Below are 24,060 nucleotides of genomic sequence, written 5' to 3'. Positions count from 1 at the left end.
CTTGTGTTTGATACGTGTGCTCTACAGAGACCAAAAAGGCAAAAAGACTAATGTCTGAAGCCAGTATTATGAGTGCATGCACAACCACCCACCGTGTGAACGTGCGTGTTAATTACCATTCAAAGAACAAAGAAGTGGGATGTTGAAAGGTAAATACAAAGTGTCACAAATGATGCCCTGTGTTTTGTCATATGTAGGCCGTTAACTTTTACCGAAGTCTCTGTTAGCTGATAAATGCATAGATCTTGCTTGCTAGGAAGTTTTAAAATAACTTTTCTCCCCGTAAGCTCAAACTTTTAACATTTCAGTCCAATCAAGTGAATCACAGAATCACAGGATGATGTGGGGTTGGAAGGGACCTCTGGAGATCATCTAGTCCAACCCCCCTGCCAGAGCAGGTCCGCCTAGAGCAGGCTGCACAGGAACGTGTCCAGGCGGGTTTTGAATGTCTCCAGACGCGGAGACTCCACCACCTCTCTGGGCAGCCTGTTCCAGTGTCCTGCCACCCTCAAAGTGAAGAAGTTCCTCCTCATGTTTAGATGGAACTTCCTGTGTTCAGGTTTGTGCCCGTTACCTCTTGTCCTGTCACTGGGCACCACTGAAAAAAGACTGGGCCCATCCTCTTGACACCCACCCTTTAAGTATTTATAGCCATTGATCAGATCCCCCCCTCAGTCTTCTCTTCTCCGGACTAAAAAGACCCAACTCCCTCAGCCTTTCCTCATAAGAGAGATGTTCTAGCCCCCTAATAATCTTTGTAGCCCTTTGCTGCACCCTCTCCAGCAGTTCCCTGTCCTTCTTGAACTGGGGAGCCCAGTACTGGACACAGTACTCCAGATGGGGCCTCACCAGGGCAGAGTAGAGGGGGAGGATAACCTCCCTCGACCTGCTGGCCGCACTCTTCCTGATGCACCCCAGGATGCCATTGGCCTTCTTGGTCACAAGGGCACATTGCTGGCTCATGGTCATCCTGTTGTCCACCAGGACTCCCAGGTTTTTTTCCTCAGAGCTGCTCTCCAGCAGGTCAGCCCCCAACCTGTCCTGGCGCAGGGGGTTATTCCTCCCCAGGTGCAGCACCCTACACTTGCCCTTGTTGAAGTACATCAGGTTCCTCTCTGCCCAACTCTCCAGCCTGTCCAGGTCTCGCTGTATGTTGGCACAGCCTTCTGGTGTGTCAGCCACCCCTCCCAGTTTTGTGTCATCAGGAAACTTGCTTCATCCAGGTCATTGATGAATATATTGAAGAGGACTGGACCCAGTACTGACCCCTGGGGAACACCACTTGTTACGGGCCTCCAACTAGATTCTGTGCCACTAATCACAACCCTCTGAGCTCTGTCTTTCAGCCAGTTTTCAATCCACCTCACTGTCCATTCATCTAACCCATACTTCCTAAGCTTACCTATGAGGATGCTGTGGGAGACGGTGTCGAAAGCCTTGCTGAAGTCAAGGTAGATGACATCCACCGCCCTCCCCTCGTCTATCCAGGCTGAAGAAGGTAACTTAGAGGATAGGGGGCTGTGGGAACAAGTTCCTGCCCGACGAAGCAGGCGCGTCTCCCCCTTAACTCCCCCACCTCCCCAGGTACCTTTAAAAAACAAATATGAGGCTCTGCAAAGGGAACCCAATCATGACGGGAAGGGTAATTCACTGTCTACAAAGGTGTCGCCAGGGTTAAGTCATACTAAACCCAGCATTAAAACATGCTCAGGTCAGAAAAAAAGACGGGTCATTGTTATAGGCGACTCCATCCTGAAGGGACCGGAAAGCCCGATATGCAGACCTGACCCGCTTCTCAGGGAGGCCTGCTGCCTCCCTGGGGCCCGGGTTAAAGACATAAAAAGAAAACTTCCTTCCCTGGTAGGCCCCACAGATTATTACCCCTTACTCATTTTTCAGGCAGGCAGAGACGAGCTATTAACAAGAAACCCAAGGGCAATCCAAAGAGACTTCCGGGCCTTGGGACAAGTGGTCAAGGGGTCGGGAGCGCAGGTAGTGTTTTCCTCTGTCATCCCAGTCGCAGGGAAGCACGAGGAAAGTAACAAGAAGAGCCAGCAGATCAATACCTGGCTCCGAGCCTGGTGTCAGAGGCACAACTTTGGGTTTTTTGAGAACAGGAAGGTCTACATGACACCAGGCCTACTGGAGACAGATGGGGTACACCTGTCTCTAAAGGGGAAGAGGGTCTTTTCACAGGAGTTGGCAGGCCTCATCAAAAGGTCTTTAAACTAAGTTTGAAGGGGGAAGGGGGGGAATCCATCAGCAGAGACGCAAGGGTCATCAATGGATTAGGAACTATGTCTGAGCCTGGGAATGGTCAGGTAGAAGTTAGGCCTTCCTACACCAAAAAGGTGGTGGGACCGGTAGCCCAGCCAAAGTGCTTTTACACTAATGCACGCAGCATGGGCAACAAACAGGAGGAGCTGGAAGCCATCGTGCGGCAGGAAAGCTATGATGTAGTCGCCATCACGGAAACATGGTGGGATGACTCGCATGACTGCGGTGCTGCAATGGATGGCTACAAACTCTTCAGAAGGGACAGGCAAGGAAGGAGAGGAGGTGGGGTCGCCCTGTACGTTAGGGAGGGTTACGAGTGTCAAGAACTAATTGAGGGTAATAGTAGGGTCGAGTGCCTATGGGTAAGAATCAGGGGGAGGGCCAGCAAGGCTGATATCGTGGTGGGAGTCTGTTACAGACCGCCCAATCAGGATGTAGAGGTAGATGAAATATTCTGTAAGCAGCTGGGAGAGGTCTCAAGATCGCTTGCCCTTGTCCTGGTGGGTGACTTCAACCTACCAGATATCAGCTGGGCACACAATACAGCTGAGAGGGAACAGTCTAGGAGGTTCCTGGAGTGTGTCGGGGATAACTTCCTGACACAGCTGGTGAGGGAGCCGACTAGGGAGGGAGCCCTGCTGGATCTGCTGTTTGTGAATAGAGAAGGACTTGTGGGGGATGTGACAGTTGGGAGGCCGTCTTGGGCACAGTGACCATGAAATGATAGAGTTCTCAATTCTCAGGGAAGCAAGGAGGGGAGCCAGCAGGACTGCCACCATGGACTTCTGGAGGGCAGACTTTGGTCTTTTCAAGAGCCTGCTCGACAGAGTCCCCTGGGAGGCAGCCCTGAAGGGCAAAGGAGTCCAGGAAGGCTGGACGTTTTTCAAGGAGCAAGTCTTAAAAGCGCAGGAGCAGGCCGTCCCTGTGTGCTGTAAAGCGAGCCGTCGGGGGAAAAGACCGGCCTGGCTGAACAAAGAGATATGGTCACAACTCGGGGGAAAAAAGGAGAGTTTATGGTCTTTGGAAAAAGGGGCAGGCCACTCAGGAAGATTACAAAGGTGTTGTAAGGCTATGTAGGGAAAAGATTAGAAAGGCCAAAGCCCAACTAGAACTTAACCTGGCCTTGGATGTTAAAACCAATAAAAAGAATTTCTATAAATATATTAGTAAGAGGACTTGTTACTATTAGTTAGTTACAATTAGTAACAAGGACTCGGGAGAATCTCCATCCTCTATTGGATGCGGGAGGTAACATAGTGACAAAGGATGAGGAGAAGGCTGCGGTACTTAATGTCTTCTTTGCCCCAGTCTTTAGTAGTAGAGTAGGTTCTTCCCTGAGTACCCAGACCCCTGAGCTACCAGATAGGGGCGGGGAGCAGAATGAAGCCCCTGTAATCCAAAGGGAGGTGGTGAGGGACCTGCTCCAACACCTGGATATAAACAACCCCATGCAGCGCTACAGGCTTGGGGAAGCGTGGCTGGAGAGCTGCCCGGCGGAAAAGGACCTGGGGGCATTGGTCGACTGTCGGCTGAACATGAGCCAGCAGTGTGCCCAGGTGGCCAAGAAGGCCAACAGCATCCTGGCCTGTATCAGGAACAGCGTGGCGAGTAGGACTCGGGAGGTGATCGTCCCCCTGTACTGGGCACTGGTGAGGCCCCACCTCGAGTGCTGTGTCCAGTTTTGGGCCCCTTACCACAAAAAAGACATTGAGGGGCTGGAGCGGGTCCAGAGAAGGGCAACGAAGCTGGTGAGGGGTCTGGAGAGTAAGTCTTATGAGGAGAGGCTGAGGGAGCTGGGGTTATTCAGCCTAGAGAAAAGGAGGCTGAGGGGAGACCTTATCGCTCTCTACAACTCCCTGAAAGGAGGTTGTAGAGAGGCGGGGGTCGGTCTCTTCTCCCAAGTCGCAGGCGATAGGACAAGGGGAAATGGCCTCAAGTTGCGCCAGGGGAGGTTCAGACTGGATATTAGGAAAACTTTTTACACGGAAAGGGTTATTAAGCATTGGAATGGGCTGCCCAGGGAAGTGGTTGAGGCACCATCCCTGGAGGTATTCAAAAGACGGGTTGACATAGCGCTTAGAGACATGGTTTAGTGATGTGTTTGTTTGTTTTTGTCAGAGTTAGGTTGATGGTTGGACTCGATGATCTTAAAGGTCCCTTCCAACCTAGACAATTCTATGATTCTATGATTCTATCCATCCAGTCATGTCATCGTAGAAGGCTATCAGGTAAGTCAGGCATGATTTCCCCTTGGTGAATCCGTGTTGACTACTTCTGATAGCTTTCTTTTCCTCCATATCTCCATGACGTAATGCTTTAAGATGGTCACTGGCTAAGAATACAAACCTGTGTGTCGTGGTTTTGGCTGGGATGAAGTTGACTTTCTTACTAGCAGCTGGTATAGTGCTATGTTTTGGATTTGGGGTGAAATTAGTGTTGGCAAAACACTGATGTTCTGGGTTGTTGCTAAGCAATCAAGGCCTAGTTTCTGCGCCTCACACCGCCCCGCCAGCAAGCAGGCTGGGGGGGCACGAGAAGCTGGGAGGAGACAAAGCCAGGACAGCTGACCCCAGCTGACCAAAGGGATATTCCATGCCATACAACGTCATGCTCAGTATATAAAGCTGGGGAAGAAGAAGGAAGGGGGGGATGTTCGGAGTTATGGTGTTTGTCTTCCCAAGTAACCGTTGCGCGTGATGGAGCCCTGCTTTCCTGGAGGTGGCTGAACACCCGCTTTCCGATGGGAAGCAGGGAATGAACTCCTTGTTTTGCTTTGCTTGCGTGCGTGCGCGCCTTTTGCTCTACCTATTAAACTGTCCTTATCTCAACCCATGAGTTTTTCCTCACTTTTACTCTTCTGAATCTCTCCCCCATCCCGCCGTGGGGGGAATGAGCGAGCGAGCGAGCGAGCGGGCGGCTGCGTGGTTCTAGCTGCCCACTGGGGTTAAACCATGACACTGTGACAGATCGTGTTATAGGAAGACTAAGATGACTGCATGTACTGGAAATGCTAGATCTTAAGGTACGCATGAAGCAAAATTGATGTTTTGTAAGCATAGGTACACCTATGCAAGTCAGATCAGCTTGACTATAGTTTCTACTTCACAGGTAGTTTCTCCCTCAAATCTTTAACTCACATAAAATGACGCTATCTACAAAAGAGGAACATAATTTAACTCCAATAATTACAAACGTACTCTCAAATTTTTGCCCTTTGCTCAATTAAATACTTCTGTGATGTTACACGACTTGCCAATCTTAGAACCAGGTCTCTGAAAGTATACCATGATGCATATCTATCATTTTAGAGACTTTTTTTTTTATGAATAGTTCAGTTGAAAGGGACCGGCAACGATCATCTAGTCCAACTGTAATGATACTGGGTGACTAAAGTTGTGAGAAAGTTCTGAATTTATGTATTTCAATATTTTTTTAAGTAAATTTTTGCTTTCAACACTGCAGCTATCTTTTGTGTGTATGTGTGTGTGGACAAACATATCTGCAGATAAAAATTGATGGTTGCAGATATAAAACTGCATTTGAACTCCACGTTCAGACAAAAGCTATATTATCCTCCAAGGTAAGCATATAAAGAAAAGTTGTATCTAGTATTGCCAAGAGCAGCTAAAAGATGTTCGGCTTAAGTCTTCAACATTCTTGTTTTTTCCCTAGCAAAACCGGTTTAAATTAAAAATTAATTATTAAAAACAACAAGACTTGAAATCGATACTTAAAAAAACATTTTGAAAACTTGAACTGAATTTATCCTCAACAAGACTAATACTGAATATGCTTCTGTGTAAACTAAACGTATGTTCCTTTACCTTTAATCTCACATGCCAGTGCGATATTTTTGTTGTTCTCTGTAATAAAAAATTCTCATTGATGCCATTGGTTTAGAAGCTTAGTTAGCTGCTTCAGCAAATTAAGGCAGCATTAAAAAACTAAGATCCAACTTATGTGAATGCATCAGCACAAAAGCTGGTGATGAGCAATCCCTGCAAATCCCACTGAGTTTATGGCACAAGGCCTCTACTCTAGCACATCTGTCGTAGGTTCTGAAATTTGCTTGTACCACAGATTTTAAAAAATAAAAAATCCCTTTGTACCCTCACTCCAGCTCAGAACTGATTTTATGTTCCCAGTCACCAGGTTCTCTACAAGAAACCTCTACATGAAATGCAGACCTGTCATCTCATGCATAAATATTACTTTTAAACCAAAATGTAAACAATTCAAGCACCAGAATTTGCTGCCATGAAACACTTGTTTAGACTTCAATGGAAGGAACTGAATATGAGCAGAGTAGTTTTTAAAGAAAATATTAACTTATATTTTACATAGAAAACCCAATGCATAGTTTCCTTTCCTTAGAGATAGGGATTCTGAGTTTCATAAAGTCAAGATAAAGTTAATACTTCACAGGAATTTGTGAATAAAAGAAGAAAAAAAGAAACAAACTCATTACTGTCAGGATATTCATTATATCTGACTGAAAGACATTATGGCTTTTTAATATTTCTTTCCTTGGTTGCAATATTGAACTTGCTCTCTCTGATTCCAAGTTTCTTCAACAAAATTCTTTGTTTATACACACCAAATCATAACATATGATGTCCTCAAAATAATAACAGAAGCACTTACTCATCATACTTGATATGATAAATAGCTTCTTCATCAGTGTCCATGCAGTCTGAGTAAGATGTGGATGGTGTACTGTCCAAATAATTTGCATTCTCTCTAGAATGATCTTGACTTAAGTTTCCATTAGTCCTTTTGTAAGAATTGCCACTCTTTACTTGAGCTTTACCATTCTTCTGTCCTTTTGTTGCTCGAGTAACATTTTCTATATGAGCTTCAAACCAGGCTCCAATGCTGACATCACGGGCATCCACCAATTCGTTTATCTAAAAGGAAAATTTGATAATGAATATTTATTTTCTATAATCCTGGTTAAGAACAGAAAGGAAAACTGACTAAGCTATTTAACTGTCAGGTGAAAAAAATTCTACACTGCTGATTTCAACTGGTTTGGGCTTGGGTAAGTTAGAGCAATGTTCAGTTATTCAAGTGTCGTGCTTTAAGTATTTTATTCCTCCACTCTTATTAAGATCTGTTATGAACACAATTTGTAAAAATGTTTTTAAAAGTTGAGGCTGATTTATTATTTTTTTTTAACTTACAAATTAGCTTAGTCTCTCTTTCCACAGAACTTTTTCTCGCTTCATGGAATTGTTCCTTATGACTAAAATAAGCACGTATACTCAAAATATTGGCTCACAACCAGATCTTAAGATTTCCCTGGACTTCCAAATTGGAATTATTTCTTAACCCTGATTCTTTTTGACCTATGCTGCTGCTGAATCCTTCAATGTTTGAGAAAGGAGGGGGGAGGGAGATGGGCTCTCCAGGTCTAACAAGGCTGCTATCATAACCAATTGAGACTGGTGCTTCCATAGATCTTTCAACTGTGAGAAACAGAAGTCTCTCATGACTCTTTATCTTTCTGTGCTCACAATAGTGCTGGTAGTGAGTTATGAAACCACTCTATTGTAGAACGTGTTTCATTCATTCATTATCCTAACACATTTTCTCAAGCCTTCAACTAATTAAATACATATTAATTCAACACTTCCCGCTGACTGGAAAAGAGGAAACATAACCCCCATTTTCAAAAAGGGAAAAAAGGAAGACCCGGGGAACTACAGGCCGGTCAGTCTCGCCTCTGTGCCCGGCAAGATCATGGAGCAGATCCTCCTGGAATCTCTGCTAAGGCACGTGGAAAATAAGGAGGTGATCGGTGACAGCCAACATGGCTTCACCATGGGCAAGTCATGCCTGACAAACTTGGTGGCCTTCTACGATGTTGCCACAGCATTGGTAGATAAGGGGAGAGCAACAGACGTCATCTACCTGGACTTATGCAAAGTGTTTGACACTGTCCCGCGTGACATCATGGTTTCTAAATTGGAAAGGCATGGATTTGATGGATGGACCGCTCGGTGGATAAGGAACTGGCTAGATGGCCGCACTCAAAGGGTTGCGGTCAATGGCTCAATGTCCAAGTGGAAGCCAGTGACGAGTGGTGTTCCTCAGGGGTCGGTACTGGGACCAGTGCTGTTTAACGTCTTTGTCGGCGATATGGACAGTGGGATTGAGTGCACCCTCAGCAAGTTTGCCGACGACACCAAGCTCGGTGGCGCGGTCGACACGCTGGAGGGAAGGGATGCCATTCAGAGGGACCTGGACAGGTTTGAGAGGTGGGCCCGTGCGACCCTCATGAAGTTCAGCCAGGCCAAGTGCAGGGTCCTGCACCTGGGTCACGGCAATCCCAGGCACAAATACAGGTTGGGCGGAGAATGGCTGCAGAGCGGGCCCGAGGAGAAGGACTTGGGGGTGTTGGTGGACGAGAAGCTCAACATGAGCCGGCAATGTGCGCTGGCAGCCCAGAAAGCCAACCGCATCCTGGGCTGCATCAAGAGAAGCGTGGCCAGCAGGTTGAGGGAGGTGATTCTGCCCCTCTACTCCGCTCTGGTGAGACCCCACCTGGAGTACTGCGTCCAGCTCTGGAGTCCTGAGCACAGGAAGGACATGGACCTGTTGGAGAGGGTCCAGCGGAGGGCCGCAAAGATGATCAGAGGGATGGAGCACCTCTCCTATGAGGACAGGCTGAGAGAGTTGGGGTTGTTCAGCCTGGAGAAGAGAAGGCTCCCGGGAGACCTTATAGCAGCCTTCCAGTACCTAAAGGGGGCCTACAGGAGAGATGGGGAGGGACTCTTTGTCAGGGAGTGTAGTGGTAGGATGAGTGGTAATGGTTTTAAACTGGAAGAGGGGAGATTTAGATTAGATATTGGGAAGAAACTCTTTACTGTGAGAGTGGTGAGGCACTGGAACAGGTTGCCCAGGGAAGCTGTGGCTGCCCCATCCCTGGAGGTGTTCAAGACCAGGCTGGATGGGGCTTTGAGCAACCTGCTCTAGTGGGAGGTGTCCCTGTCCACGGCAGGGGGGTTGGGACTCGATGATCTTTAAGGTCCCTTCCAACCTAAACCATTCTATGATTCTATGAACAAACAAAGTTTTTCCTGTGATTTGAGTTAAACTACTGAGGTATACATTGCTTCAGTTATGCAGACATTATTTTAAAAACTGTAGTGTATAAACAGTTATTTTCTTTGAAATGTTAACTGGATTAAAATAGTATCAAAAAACACCCGCTTAAGGAACACCTTCGTACACTGCACACCAAATATAAGAAAACATTATTGCAATAGAACTGCTATGGAGCCATACCAAGTGAAGAAGATAAGGCATATGGAAGAGGATTCTAAGATGAAAAATTTAAAGTAAATTCTAAAGATGCTCAGAATAGGTTCAATTACTGTAAAATCAAATTGGGGGAACTACTTTTCATGCTCATTTTGGAAATAATATTTTAACAGGAATGTTTCACAGATGTATTTTTAGTTCTACTTTATTTGTGCAAAGCATCCTTTTCTTCTAATTTTTTTTGCACAAAGAAGGAAATTTACCTTCTAAGGATCATCTAAATGTCCCTTTAAAAAAGCCAAAACCAACCAAACAAAAAAGCCCAGAAAAATTGAGCCCAAAAGATAACATGTTAACATAGCAGCCAACCTCAGGGCACGAACAGACTTGTTTTACCACACCATGGTGCATACAAGAGAATTGTGCATTTCCAAAATGTTTAATAAACAGGCTCTGTACTGATACGTAGATAGAACAATTATAAAACTCATTTTTCTGGGATAAATCTATAAGGCTGGATTGCTTCAGGGGCTGTATTATGTGTTTACAGTTTTTTAAAATTAGGGCAGTTTTTAATTTGCCACAGATGTGTATGGTTTAAGTTATAGCCTTAATCAAGCAGCAAGACAGTGACAGAGATGGTTATTTATTCTTACTACACCCAAAGACCAGCATCTACAAACAAAACAACATGAATGATATTAATTATCAGCATTTAAACTGAAGCAATCATTAGGTAAATTTGAAGTACAAATGAAGGCAGTCCCTAAACTAACAAATTTACCGAGAGATAGAGGGTGAAAGGTAAGAATATAGTGCATGAAGTATATATCATATTTAGCCTATTTCTTCTTACTTTTCACACGCTTACTTGGAAAAAAAAAACATCAAAAAATTCAACCCTTTCCTTTTTTCTGCTATGTAAAATCCCAACATTCAATTTAAATGTTTATTCTCAACTCCCACAATATTAAAAGTATACCTTTTTTAAAGATAAACATATAATAAACAAATGAAAGCTCCACCTTGTTTTAAGTCAGTCTGTTGACCTACTTTAAACATAAGGAGTGGGTATTTCTGTAAGGAAACCTCAGGAAAACATCCCTATGTAACCTTAGGCATTTCAATTAGTTCTAGCTTAAAGCGATTCACAACTTCCTCCTCCTGAAAATGCAGTTGAGACACAGACGTTATTGAGGTTTCCCCATCTGCAGCTACTTCTTGAGACTAGCTACAAAGATGACAAAGAAGCCATGTTATTCAAGCCAAAAAACATTAGAGCCAGAAAGAAGTAAGTCTCCTGTGATCGTTCCTCCCAAATGCATCTTTCTATACTGTGATGCTCACACTCGGACAATAGACTTCCCAGCCTTGTAGAGAATAAAGGCAAATAATTACGAGTATAAACCCTTGAGGACTATATCACAGTTATTTTATATACCATCCTATTTAGACCTGATGAACTAAAGACGTAGACAATAGCAGAGGGGTTCAAAGAAAAACTAAGGCATTCAGAAGAAGAGTGTTAATCAGTGTCATAACAACAAAGCCTTTTTAATCATAGAATCATAGAATGGTTCGGGTTGGAAGGGACCTTAAAGAGTTCCAACCCCCCTGCCATGGGCAGGGACACCTCCCACTAGACCAGGTTGCTCAAAGCCCCATCCAGCCTGGTCTTGAACACATCCAGGGATGGGGCATCCACAGCTTCCCTGGGCAACCTGTTCCAGTGCCTCACCACCCTCACAGTAAAGCATTTCTTTCTAGTATCTGATCTAAATCTCCTCTCTTTCAATTTAAAACCATTACCCCTTGTCCTATCACTACACTCCCTGATAAAGAGTCCCTCCCCCATCTCTCCTGTAGGCCCCCTTCAGGTACTGGAAGGATTAATCTTTACCTTAATTAATTAAGGTTAATCTGTAACTCTGTTATGAATATAATTTGAATTGGTAAACCAAGATGGACACTTTAAGCTTAAAGGCAGCCATTGATACAGAGGGCTTTAAGCTAGACTTAGCAGGGAAAGGGGATGCAGTTTTGAGCAACAGAGAAGAGCCGGGGGCTGTCAATGTATTAGGAACCAACAGGGAAAAACCTGTGAAATGCCTCAAAGGAATTAGGTTGTGTTCCTCTAAAAAGGTGACAAGGTAGGTAGCCCAGCCGAAGTGCCTCAATACCAATGCACGCAGCATGGGTAACAAGCAGGAGGAGCTGGAAGCCACTGTGCAGCTAGAAAGCTACAATCTGATTGTTACCACTGAAATACGGTGGGACGAATTGCACGAATGGAGAACTGCAATCGATGGCTATAGCCTGTTCAGAAGGGACAGGCAAGGAAGAAGGGGCGGGGAGGGGGGTTGTTGCCCTCTGTGTAAAAGAATGGATTGACTGCACAGAGCTGTCTTTGAAAAAACGCGATGAACAACTTGAGAGCTTATGGGTAAAAAATCAGGGGCCAAGCCGACAAAGGAAACCTCGTGGCTGGTGTTTACTACAGGCTGCCCGATCAAAGGGGAGCCTGTAGACAAAGCATTCTTACTTCAACTACGGGAAGCATCACGCTCGCAGACTCTGATCCTGCTGGGGGATCACCCTGACATCTGCTGGAAGCGCAGCACAGCAAGCTGTAAGCGGTCCAGGAGACTCTTGGTGTGCGTCGAGGACAATTTCTTAATCAAGGTCTCTCTAAGGGATGCGAAGAATAACAAGAAGGGTACGTTGGCCAGAAAAGGAAGACAAAAGAAATTGTACCCCTCTGATAAACAGGACAGGGGATCTGGTGACAACTGACATGGAGAAGGCAGAGGTACTCAACAATTTTTTTGCCTCAGTTTTCAATGGTAATCTCTCTTTCCACATCTCTTGAGTCCCTGAATCTCAAGGCAGGCACTGGGGGAATGAAGTCCCACCCATTGTAGGAGAAGATCAGGTTTGAGACCACCCGAGGAACATACACAAGTCCGTGGGACGCGACGAGATACATCCCAGGGTCCTGAGGGAATTGGCTGATGTAGTTGCCAAGCCACTCCCCATCATATTTGAAAAGTCGTGGCAGTCAGGCAAAGTCCCAAGTGACTGGAGAAAAGGGAAACATTGCACCCATTTTTAAGAAGGGTAAAAAGGAGTGCCCTGGGAACTACCAACCAGTCAGCTTCACCTCCGTGCCCAGTAAAAATGATGGAACAGATCCTCCTGGAAGTTATGATGAAGCATATGGAACACAGGGAGGTGATTAGGGACAGCCAACATGGCTTCACCAAGGGCAACTCATGTCAGACTAATCTGGTGGCCTTCTATGATGGAGTGACTGCTTTGGTGGGCAAGGGAAGAGCTATGGATGTCATCTCTCTGGACTTCTGTAAGGCCTTTGACATCCTTGTTGCAAAATTGGAGAGACATGGTTTTGATGGATGGACTCTAAGATGGATAAGGAACTGGCTAGACGGCCACATCCAAAGAGTTATAGTCAACGGCTCGATGTCCAAGTGGAAACCAGTAACAAGTGGTGTCCCTCAAGGATCCGTACTTTTATGATCGCTTCTCCATTTTGTTCTAATGGACAACACAGCAAGTTTGCAAAGAAATAAATAGGGTAAAACTAGAAAACCTCCCCGTGGCTTCAGATTTCCAGTTGGCTTTATCTTTCTACAGGAAGCCATTTCTGGTTCAGGGGTAAACTTATTTGAGAATACACAAAATGTTGCTGGCATTGTGTCTGAGTATATGAACCCTCCTGAAATCTGCAACACTGGATATCCCAGTGCAGAGACACTTCAGTGATGCTATAGGAGTCAACTTGGACAGAGCCCAGTTAAGAAGTTCTGCTTTGACACTGCCCCCAAGGTACTCCTAACAAAATCAGATTATCCAGTATGGGTAATTTCTCAAGCCTGTCAAGGTCCCGCTGGATGGCATCCCTTCCCTCTAGCGAATCAACTGCATCACTCAGCTTGGTGTCATCCGCAAACTTGCTGAGGGTGCACTCAATCACACTGTCTATGTTACGGATGAAGATATTAAATAGCATTGGTCCCAGTACAGACCCTTGAGGAACACCACTCATTACTGTTTTCCTTTTGGACATCAAGCCATTGACTATAACTCTTTGGATGCAGCCATCCAACCAGTTCCTTATCCATCTAAGCCAAGATCTGAAAGTAATGAGCAAGAGAGATTACATTTGGTGGTGAGTTCACCTTGGCTGGCTACCAGACTCTCTTACTCCGCCTCCTCAACTGGATGGGGGGAGAAAATAAGATAGAAAAGCTCATGGGTCGAGATAAGGACAGGGAGATCACTTACCAGTTACCGTCATGGGCAAAACAGACTTGACTTGGGGAAAATTAATTTATTTTATTGCCAATTAAAATAGAGTAGGATGATGAAAAACAAAGACAAAAACTAAAACACCTTCCCCCTACTCCTCCTTCTTCCCAGACTCAACATCACTCTTTTCATTCCCAACTATTCTACCTCCTCCCACCCTGAGCAGCGCAGGAGGGTATGGGGAATATAGGGTTGCGGTCAGTTCTTTGTCTCTGCTGCTCCTTCCTCCTCACGCTTTTCCCCTGCTCCAGCGTGGGTCCTCTCCATGGGCCAGTTTCAGGCAGGAAGACCCGCTCCTGCATGGGCTCCTCTCCACAGGCCACGGTTCCTGCCGGGAGCCTGCTCCAGCGTGGGCTCTCCACAGGTTTGTGGCTATGGCACTTTTCTTCCCAAGCAACCGTTACGCGTGCTGAGGCCCTGTTTTCCAGGAAGTGGCAGGACATGTGCCTGCCAATGGGAAGGAGTGAATAAATTCCTCTTTTTGCTTTGCTTGTGCATGTGGCTTTTGCTTTCCCTAATTAATCGTCATTATCTCGATCTAGAAATATTCTTGCCTTCCTTCTATTTCTCTCCCCATCTCATGGGAGAGGGGAGTGAGCAAGAGACTGGGTGGGTGTTTGGCTGCTGGCCGGGATCAACCCACCACAGCCCTTTTTGGCACCCAACATGGGGCATGAGATAATGACAGTTTTGATCTGAGCGTGCTATAGCTGTTGTAGCTGTTAATTGGCAGGCTTCTGTGCTGGTCACAGAGCTTGTTTGCTCTACTGTATAATAGAGTTTAGGGCTTGTTAGTGGCTGCTTTCGACTCTTGCTGTTTGCTATGCTGCTTATTTCTCTATTTTGCTGTGCCTGGGAACATTTTGATAAAAGCAATGGCCGTGTACTCGGGCTGGCATATGGCCCTGGTAATAGATGTCTATCCTGTGCTGGGTGGGCTACCTTGTGGGGAGAATGAGGGATTACATCTCCCTCTTCTCCTCTGGGATTGATGCAGTTGGCTCTGTTGCATGGGCTCCCGAGGTTCTTGTACATCCTTATGTAAACTGTTTGATTCTGTTATCTAACCAACATCATTGGCTTTTTGTCGAGTATGTGGAAGCTGGTTTCATCCTGGCATAAGAGGAAACAAGTTGTTGGTGAGGCCACAGAGAAACATAGAATAGTTTGGATTGGAAGGGACCTTTAAAGGTCATCTAGTGCAACCCCCCCTGAAATGGCGGTTGAGGTGGTCGATCCCTGAGTGGCAGGGTGTATGGGAGGATTTGGGCAGATGCCTAAGGTGGTTAACATCTCTGATAGCCTGGGATTTTATGCCTGGACAGGCATATAATCCCATTAAATTGGTTGAATCCCATTGACAGAAGAGTGCCTTGCCTACCCCAATGAGACCCAGCAGCTCCTAGCACTGTACTGGGGCTTGGCCTGTGCCTATTGAGCCTCTGTTCAGCACCATCGGAGGAGCACGGGAAGGAGGGATTCTACATCTGAGGACACAATGGTTGAGACAGGGACCCAAACCCCAAGTACAGTAATTGCCCCAGTAGTCAAAAAGAAACACTGGATGTGGAGGTTGACAGGTCCATACCATTGATTAGTAAGGGAGAAGGAGGAGGAGGAAGAAGGGTCTGATCAGGAAGCTGGATCTTCAACAAAGAAACAGGCGGAGGAAGTGACAGACTTCACCCAAGAGGCAGAAACCACATGGTCCCTAACCCTGAGTGAACTTTGAGATCTGCGGAAAGATTATGGCCTTCAGCCAGGCGAGCGGATTGTTGCCTGATTGCTCTGATGCAGGAACACTGGGACAAGAATTAGATATTGGTCAGGAATTAGAGGGTAAGGAAGCCCAGCAGCTGGTACCCCTAGCTAGGGACTGGCGAATTGACAAAGAAATCGGAAGAGAGGCAACAATTCTCAGCCTCTGGAGGTGGCTCCTGTTGAGTGTGAAGGTGGGATATCCCCTCAAGGATGATCTTGTAAATTATCGAGGGAAGCAGACCATTACCGAGGATGGCATCTAGTATCTGAGAGAATTAATAGTGGTGGAAGTTGTCTACAGTGACCTGGACAGCAACCAGGTCTCCAAAGATCTGGATGACATCCAGCGTACATGGGCCATGTGGAGGACGTTGTCCAGAATGCACCGGTGTTGTACTCCAACACCCTGGCCAGACTTCAATATACCAACTGTGGAGAGACTGTCCCACCAGCTCCAGCATTTTGAAGAGAATCTCTCATCTTCCTCATCCCAACGGGCCAGTGTCTCAGCTGTCAGGGGCGCCCCACAGAGCCAGCCTCTCCCGGCCAGAGGGAAAGGGAGCCACAGGTGCATGCTGCGTAACACCCTCTGGATCATCCTGAGTGACCAGGGGGAGGACATGAGGAAATGGGATAGTGAGCCCACCTCAAAGCTAGAAGTCCACGGATGTGACTTGCGGGGGAAGATAGCTGCTAAGAAGAGGCCGTCCAAGAAGGCTTTTGTTCCAGGTGCTGTTGAGATGGTAGAAGGCAACTGGCAACCAGCAATCCCCCAGATGCAGAAGAAGGACTGAGAACGCCTCTCCTCTTGATTTTGGTGAAAGGACTTCTGGTCTGACACCGCAGTGGTCAGATAGTGAATACTCCAACGAGGTCCCTGCCTTCAGCCAGGCAGAGGAAAGGGATGACTGTGTACTGGACTGTATGGATTCGATGGCCTGGCACCAAGGGAGTATAAGGCTCTGCATGGACACTAGTGCACGGTGTACCCTAATACCATCAGGGTACAAGGGGATTGTCTTCGCTCAAGGACCCGGGTGTACTTGGTGGGTAATGCAGAAGTATGGGGAAACCCATGCACCCACCACCATACACAAAATCATCCATTCTTTCACATGGCACATCCACCTTTAAATAACAGTAACTCAGTGATTAGCAGATTCTTAAGCCAATTGTCACAGAGTTATTTTAAAATATTATTTTACAATGAATCAGTGTTCTATTCTCTGCCCGAGTAATTTTTTGAAATCAGTCTTCTTTACAGGAGTATTCTATGGCTGTAGACTATTCTATGGCTAGTAATGCCACATTTAAGTCTGCAACTAGAACACCAGAGAGGAGACTGCTGCAAGCATGCTTCTCTAATGATTTAAAAGGTATAAAGCACTGTGCAGTATTCAGCAGTAATGGTACTCAGGGCAAAAATACCTGTTTCTGGTATGAGCAAAAGCTCAAGTTCCTAGAATATCAGCAAATGTGCAAACTTAGAGCAAGTCAATTAATCTGCAACAGTGCCCATCTTTGGGGACAAAAAAAATGAGAATTACCAAAAAAATAACTGACACGCTCAAGTTCTTACACTACCTGACTTAACAGTAACTTATATGCATATCCCTACCCAGCATCATTGCTTCATTGAGATTTAAAAGAATAACATTAAGTTGGAAGACAATCGGTACTTGAGGTGCTCTACTTTGTTATAGAAGGAGAGAAAAGCTACAAGAAGATGTGGTTTCTTGGAGTAGGCACACTATACTAAAGTTAACATTACAAGAGGCTCATAACCAGTAACGCTACATTCTCATAGCCAGCTACTGCAAGGAAGCAGCTATACCCACAACATAGTACCACTTTCTCCAGCATACCCTTCCTTCTGCAATTAAGATAACACCTTCTGGTCTGTTCCAGCTTTCCAAGTTGTACTAAAGGAATGTCAGATATAGAGAATTCAGGATATAGCCCCAGGTCTATATATGGACAAACAAGGACAATCTGTGTACATTCAAAGGAAATTAATACAATAGACACTTTAAATCCTTACTGAACACAGTATTACTTATTAAAAAGTTCTTCTTCCCAGTAGTCAGCTCCTACATCACCAGAAATCATCAAAGCATTACTGAAATGAGTCACAAATAGCCCCCCAGACAAATTAGGTATTCAACCTAAAAAACCTGGCAATTTTCATCAAAATAAGTACTGCAGTTTGTCTCTGAAACGAAACTTTGGGGAATTGGTGAACAGCAAGTTCCCCAATCAGCTTGATAGGACATTCAATAAAACAACAGTTTATATAGCAGATTGAGAAAAACTTTGCTTAAAGACTCCCCCAGAATGAGGGTGCCTAGGCAATGTATTAAACTGAAAGATATACATTTGGTAAATAATCTTAAATAATATTTTTAAGAAAATTTGTTGTCAGTTCATAATTTACATTTATGAAGTCGACAGGCAAATAATTAGTCAAGATGTATTTCATATAAGTCAATAATGATTCTCTAAAGGGATATTAGAATATGTACTGAAGCAAGAGTAACTTGCTTTAGAGCAAGAATAACAGATTTTTCCATTTCGCTAGCTCTTCTAACTCCAGTAATTTAGAAAACAGTCAAGTTACCTTAGTAAATTTCACTTCCATTTTTTCTTCCTGTTTAGCATGCTTTTAAAACTTAGGGCCTCATTAACATCTTTTGATTGATGCACCACCAATAAACAGCTACAACTGGTGCATCTGTCATCACTCTTTCAGTACACTGAGCATCTACAAGTACAAGAAAAAGATGACATCTTCCAAACACATAGAAATTCCTAGCCTCTACAAAGCATGCAATGATTTTGATATTTAGTTGCTCCTTAGGGAGTGCAGCAGCCCAGAGTGTTGCAAACAGAGGTGCGGCCGCTAGCAGGAGCAGTTGGTGGTGCAGGGCGCCCAGGACGCTGCAGGGGCTGCTCTCAGTTTGCACAGCAGTTTGCACACAGAAAGGCTGACTCCTGATTAGGGAGGATCCAGCTCGCAGAGAGCAGCAGATAGTGACATGGTAGTTGTCACAGCAGTTATTAACACGGCTGTGGTGCAGAGGGGACAGGCACTTATGCTGAGGACTGCGTGGGGCTGCTTGGAGATTGTGCAGCGATGGTCTCAACGTGAAGCAGGGCACACTCCCCAGCACTGACTGGTGATAATGCCCTTGGCACACTGGAGGCCTCGATCCAAACAGAGTTGGGGCGGGCTGGGAGGATGACACTTCCCAGGTCTCCGGCTGCAGAGAGTGCCTGGGGCCTCTCTGTGGGACTGGGGGCAGTGGTGGCATCTCCTAAGAGATGTGCTCTGGTCAAGGTACTGAGTCACCAGGTGAAGGAGATGCAGGAAGAGGTGAGCAGGCTGCAAATCATCAGGGAGGACAATGAAGAGATTGACAGGGTCTTTGCAGAAACTCTGCAGAGACAACAGCCTGAGCCACACACAGCAAGGAAGGAGGGACAGCTAGAGACCGTGGTCAAACAGGTAGCTGAGGGTGGCTGTCAAGATGGAGAAGGCTGGAAGCTTGTGCCTTTTGGCAAATGGAAGAAAGGCTCCTGCTCCACCTGCAGACCTGCAACTGCCCTGGGTATAGCGTCCTGGGCACTGGTGAGGACAAACAAGACCCTTCAGGGCATGCATCAGAGCCAGCTGAGCCCAAACCTTGTGTCTGCACAACGGGAAAAAGGGAAGTGACAGTCATTGGAGGCTCCCTCTCGTGGGGCACAGAGGCGCCTATCTGCTGACCCAAACTGATGTCTTGGGAGGTGTTTTGCTTGCCAGGGGCCAGGATCCAGGATGTTGCAAAGGGACTGCCAAGGCTTGTCTGGCCCTCAGACTATTACCCCTTCCTGCACTTCCATGTGGGCACCAATGTTACTGCCATGGGTAACCTGGAGTATTTCACAAGTGTGAAATACTAAATAATCACTAAATATGAGGAAAAACTTCTTTATGGTGAGGGTGACAGAGCACTGGAACAGGCTGCCCAGGGAGGTTGTGGAGTCCCCTTCTCTGGAGATCTTCAAGACCCGCCTGGATGCAGTCCTGAGTACTGTGCTCTGGGCAATCCTGCTTTAGCAGGGGAGTTGGACTAGATGATCTCTAGAGGTCCCTTCCAACTCTGACAATTCCGTGACTACAGAACTCTGGGGGTGAGGGTGAAGGGCATGGGGACCCAGGTGGTATTCTCCTCAATACTGCCAGTGAGGAGGAAAGGCTCAGGTACAAGTGGACTCATCCGGTGGGTCAAGACCTGTCTGTGTGGCTGGTGTCACAGGCAGGGCTTTGGCTCCTATGGCCATGGGACTCTCTTTGAGGAGCGAGAGCTACTGAGCAAGGATGGGATACATCTGACAAAGTGGGGCAAGAGTGTTTTTGCAAACAGGCTTGCTAACCGAGTGAGGCGGGCTTTAAAGTAGGTATGCCAGTGGAGGGTTACCGTAACCTGAAGAGAAGTGAAGGCACAAGGGGCAGAACAAATGTATCTGGGGGACAGCACGACAGGGGAGGCTCTCACACTTGCCCTGTCCAGGAGACTTCTGGAGCATATAGAAGACTATTTCTTGATGCGGGTGATCAGTGAACCGACTAGGGAAAATGCACTATTGGACCTGCTACTCACAAACAAGGAAGAACTGGTTGATGGTGTGAAGGTCGAGGGCAGCCTTGGCTGCAGCGACCATGAGACTGTGGAGTTTAAGATCCTGAGAGGCGTGATCAAGACAAACAGCAGAATTACAACCCTGGACTTCAGAAGAGCAGATTTTGGCCTGTTCAGAGAGCAGCTTGGCAGGATCCCATGGGAAATTGCACTGGAGGACAAGGGCGCCCAGGAGAGCAGGTTGATCTTCAAGGACAAACTCCTCAGAGCACAAGAACGGTCCATTTGCAATGTGCAGGAAGTTGAGCAAGTGTGGCAAAAGGCCAGCATGGATGAACAAGGAGCTCCTGACTGCACTCAGACACAAAAAGGAAGTACACAGGAGGTAGAAGCAGGGGCATGCTACTTGGGAGGGATATAAAGACACTGCATGCGCAAGTAGAAATGCAGTCAGGAAAGCCAAAGGTCAGCTGGAGTTGAACCTAGCAAGGGAGGTGAAGGGCCACAAGAAAGGTTTCTCTAAGTACATCAGTAGCAAAATGAAGACTAAGGAGAGCTCATTGTTCAATGGGGCAGGGGACTTTGTGACAAGTGACAGGGAAAAGGCTGAGATACTCTATGCCTTTTTTGCCTCATTTTTCGCTGGTAAGGTCTGCCCTCAGGCCTCCCAGGTCCCTGAGCATCCTAGCAGAGTCTGGGGGAGTGAAGCAGTAGCCACAGTAGAGGAAGAAAGAGTTAGGAATCACTTAACCCACTTGGACAAACACAAGCCCATGGGATCAGATGGCATGCATCTGAGGGTGCTGAAGGAGCTGGCCAATGTCACTGTGAGGCTGCTCTCTATCATCTTTGAAAGGTTATGGCAACTGGAGGAGGTTCCTCATGACTGGAAAAAGGCAGATGTCACACCCATCTTCAAGAAGGGCGGGAAGGAGGATCCAAGGAACTACAGGCCAGCCAGCCTCACCTCAGTCCCTGGAAAGGTTATGGAGCAAATCCTCTTAGAAGCCACTTCTAAACACATGAAGGACAAGAAGGTGATTGGGAGCAGCCAAAATGGCTTTACCAAGGGCAAATCATGCCTTACCAACCTCATTGCTTTCTCTTTTCCTGTTTCAGACACTGGAACAGGCTGCCCAGGGAGGTGGTTGAGTCACCATCCCTGAATGTGTTTAAGAGTCGTTTAGATGTGGTGTTGGGGGATATGGTGTAGGGAAAAACTTTGTAGAGTAGGGAAGATGGTTGGACTCGATGATCCCAAGGGTCTTTTCCAACCTGAATGATTCTATGATTCTATGATGTGGTGACTGCTTCTGTTGACAAGGGGAGGGGAGTGGATGTTGTATAGCAGTAACTAGCGGGGTCCCTCAGGGATCAGTACTGGAACCAATACTGTTTAATGTCTTCATTAACAACCTGGATGAGGGGACAAAGTGCACTCTTGGCAAGTTTGCAGATGACACCAAATTGGGGGGGAGCAGACAATGTGCTGGAGGGCAGGGATGACTTTAAGAGGGACCTGGACAGGCTGGAGAAACGGGCTGTCAGGAACCCCATGAAGTTCAACAAAAACAAATGCCAAGTCCTGCACCTGGGCTGGAATAACCCCTGCAACAGTACAGGCTGGAGGCTGACTGCCTAGGAAGCACCTCTGCAGAAAAGGACCTGGGGGTCCTGGTGGACAACAAGTTGAACATGAGCCAACAGTGTGCCCTTGCAGCAAAGGAGACCAACAGCATCCTGAGCTATATTAGTAACAGTGCAGCCAGCAGTTCCAGGGAAATGATCCTTTCCTTCTCTTGTCTTGGCACCTGTGAGACCTTATCTGGAGTAGTGTCCACTTTTGGTCTCCCCAGTACAAGAAAGACATGGGCATACTGGAGCGAGCCCAGTACCTTTGTGTGCCTGAACATGGCTTCCAGGAGGATTTGCTCCCCGACCTTCCCAGATTCTGAGGTGAGTTTGACCAGTCTTTATCTCCTTGGATTCTCCTTCTTGAAGATGGGTGTGATGTTTGCCTTTTTCCAGCCATCAGGAACCCTCAGGGTCATCTCGTCTGGCTCCATGGACTTGTGTATGTCCAGTTGGCTGAAGTGCTCCCTAACTCAGTCTTCCTCTACTGTGAGTAATACTTCCCTGCCCCAGAGTCTGCCACTAGGCTCAGGGATCTGGGAGACCTGAGGGCCAACCCTACCTGTAAAACACTGAGGCAAAGCAGGCACTGAGTTCCTTAGTCTTTTTGATGTCCTTAGCTATTAGATTCCATGCTCCGGTGAGCAGTGGGCACGTTTTCCTTAGCCTTTCTTTTGCTGATGCTGTACTTATAGAAGCCCTTCTTGTTGCCCTTTACATTTCTTGCTAGTTCCAACTCCAGCCAAGCTTTGGCTTTCCTAACTAAATCCTTGCATGTGTCTCCATATTCCTCCTGGGTAGCCGTTCCCTGCTCCCACCTTCTGTGTGCTTCCTTTTTGTCTTTGAGCTCAGTCAGGAATCCCCTGTTCGTCTGTGCTGGCCTTCTGCCACGCTTGCTCGACTGTCTGAGTGGATTATTCTTGTGTTTTAAGGAGGCTGTCTTTTTGAGGACCAACCAGCCCTCCTGAGCCCTTTGCCCTTTAGGACAGTCTCTCATAGTATCCTGCCAAGCAGGTCCTTTAACAAGCCAAAATCTGTTCTCCTGAAGTTGTAATGAGGCGCGGAAACAGGACTCTACAACTCCCCAAGAGTTATAAAGCAGGCATGTTTATTGCGGCGCCGGGTGCAAGGGGGATCACTCCTCCAAACTTGCACGCCGGGTTGTAAAACAAGCGTCTATTTATGATGAAAAGCATACATATTCATTAATATGGGCCGGGTTATTATAATTAATTCTAAGAAAAGGCGTTACTATTCTAATTATTTCTAGGAACTCATTATCATAAGTCTCCTCCCCTTGCCGCATGCGTACTGTCGTCTGGTGGTCGTGGCCCGGGGTCTTCTGGAGGAAGGCTCATAGTCTTCTTCACCGTGTACTTTTACCTTTGGCTTAGAATGCTGAGCTGGCTGGACCCCAAACCGCGGAACTGGTCCCGACCAGATGGATACTTCACCCAGACAATCGGGTTCCTCCTTAGCGTGAAGGCTGTTCCTACTATCTTATACATTGCGCTTACAACACAAGGCCAGTTTCTTATCTTGAAATGCTGGGCTCCGAGCTCTGTTCTTTGTCAAGCTGTACTAAATCTACACTAATGACGTTTAAGCATTCATTCTCCGAATCAGTAACTTCTCCTGAGGTTGTAATTTTGCTATGTGTCTTGCTCACATCTTTCAGGATCTTCAACTTCATCCTCATCGTGGCTACTGCCAAGGGTGCCATTGACCTTTATGTCCCCAGCCTGTTCTTTCTTTGTGGGTGACAGGTCCAACATCTTCCCCTAGTTAGAATCATAGAATCGCCTAGGTTGGAAGGGACCTTTCAGATCATCAAGTCCAACCATCAACCTAACACTGACAAAAAACATCACTAAACCATATCGCTAAGCACTACGTCTACCCGTCTTTTAAATACCTCCAGGGATGGTGCCTCAACCACTTCCCTGGGCAGCCTGTTCCAATGCTTAATAACCCTTTCAGCGTAAAAATTTTTCCTAATATCCAATCTAAACCTCCCCCGGCGCAACCTCCCCAGTGCTGGGGACTGAGCCCTGTGGCATGTCACTGCCATTGTCACGCAGGTTTAAGCAGTCCCTATACTCTCTCTGGAGCAGTTTCTGGGCCTTCTTTGTGCCCCCTGCTGTGCCAGCTGCCAAGTCTCTTAGCTGTGCTC

At 46.5% G+C, this 24,060-nt stretch overlaps 1 protein-coding gene across 1 annotated transcript in view; it reads right to left on the bottom strand.

Moving 5' to 3' along the window:
* The window catches only part of LOC141476623 (E3 ubiquitin-protein ligase UHRF2-like), a 187,531-nt gene that overhangs the window by 84,295 nt on the left and 79,176 nt on the right, over window positions 1-24,060 (bottom strand). Inside the window, exon 3 of the mRNA XM_074165397.1 lies at window positions 6,922-7,184. Coding sequence (XP_074021498.1) covers window positions 6,922-7,184 — 263 coding nt within the window. The remainder of the gene's footprint in view (window positions 1-6,921; window positions 7,185-24,060) is intronic.

This window comes from Numenius arquata, chromosome W (assembly GCF_964106895.1).
Source record: "Numenius arquata chromosome W, bNumArq3.hap1.1, whole genome shotgun sequence".
In the NCBI taxonomy this organism is placed as follows: Eukaryota; Metazoa; Chordata; class Aves; order Charadriiformes; family Scolopacidae; genus Numenius; species Numenius arquata.
This window is presented reverse-complemented; position numbering and strand designations above follow the sequence as displayed.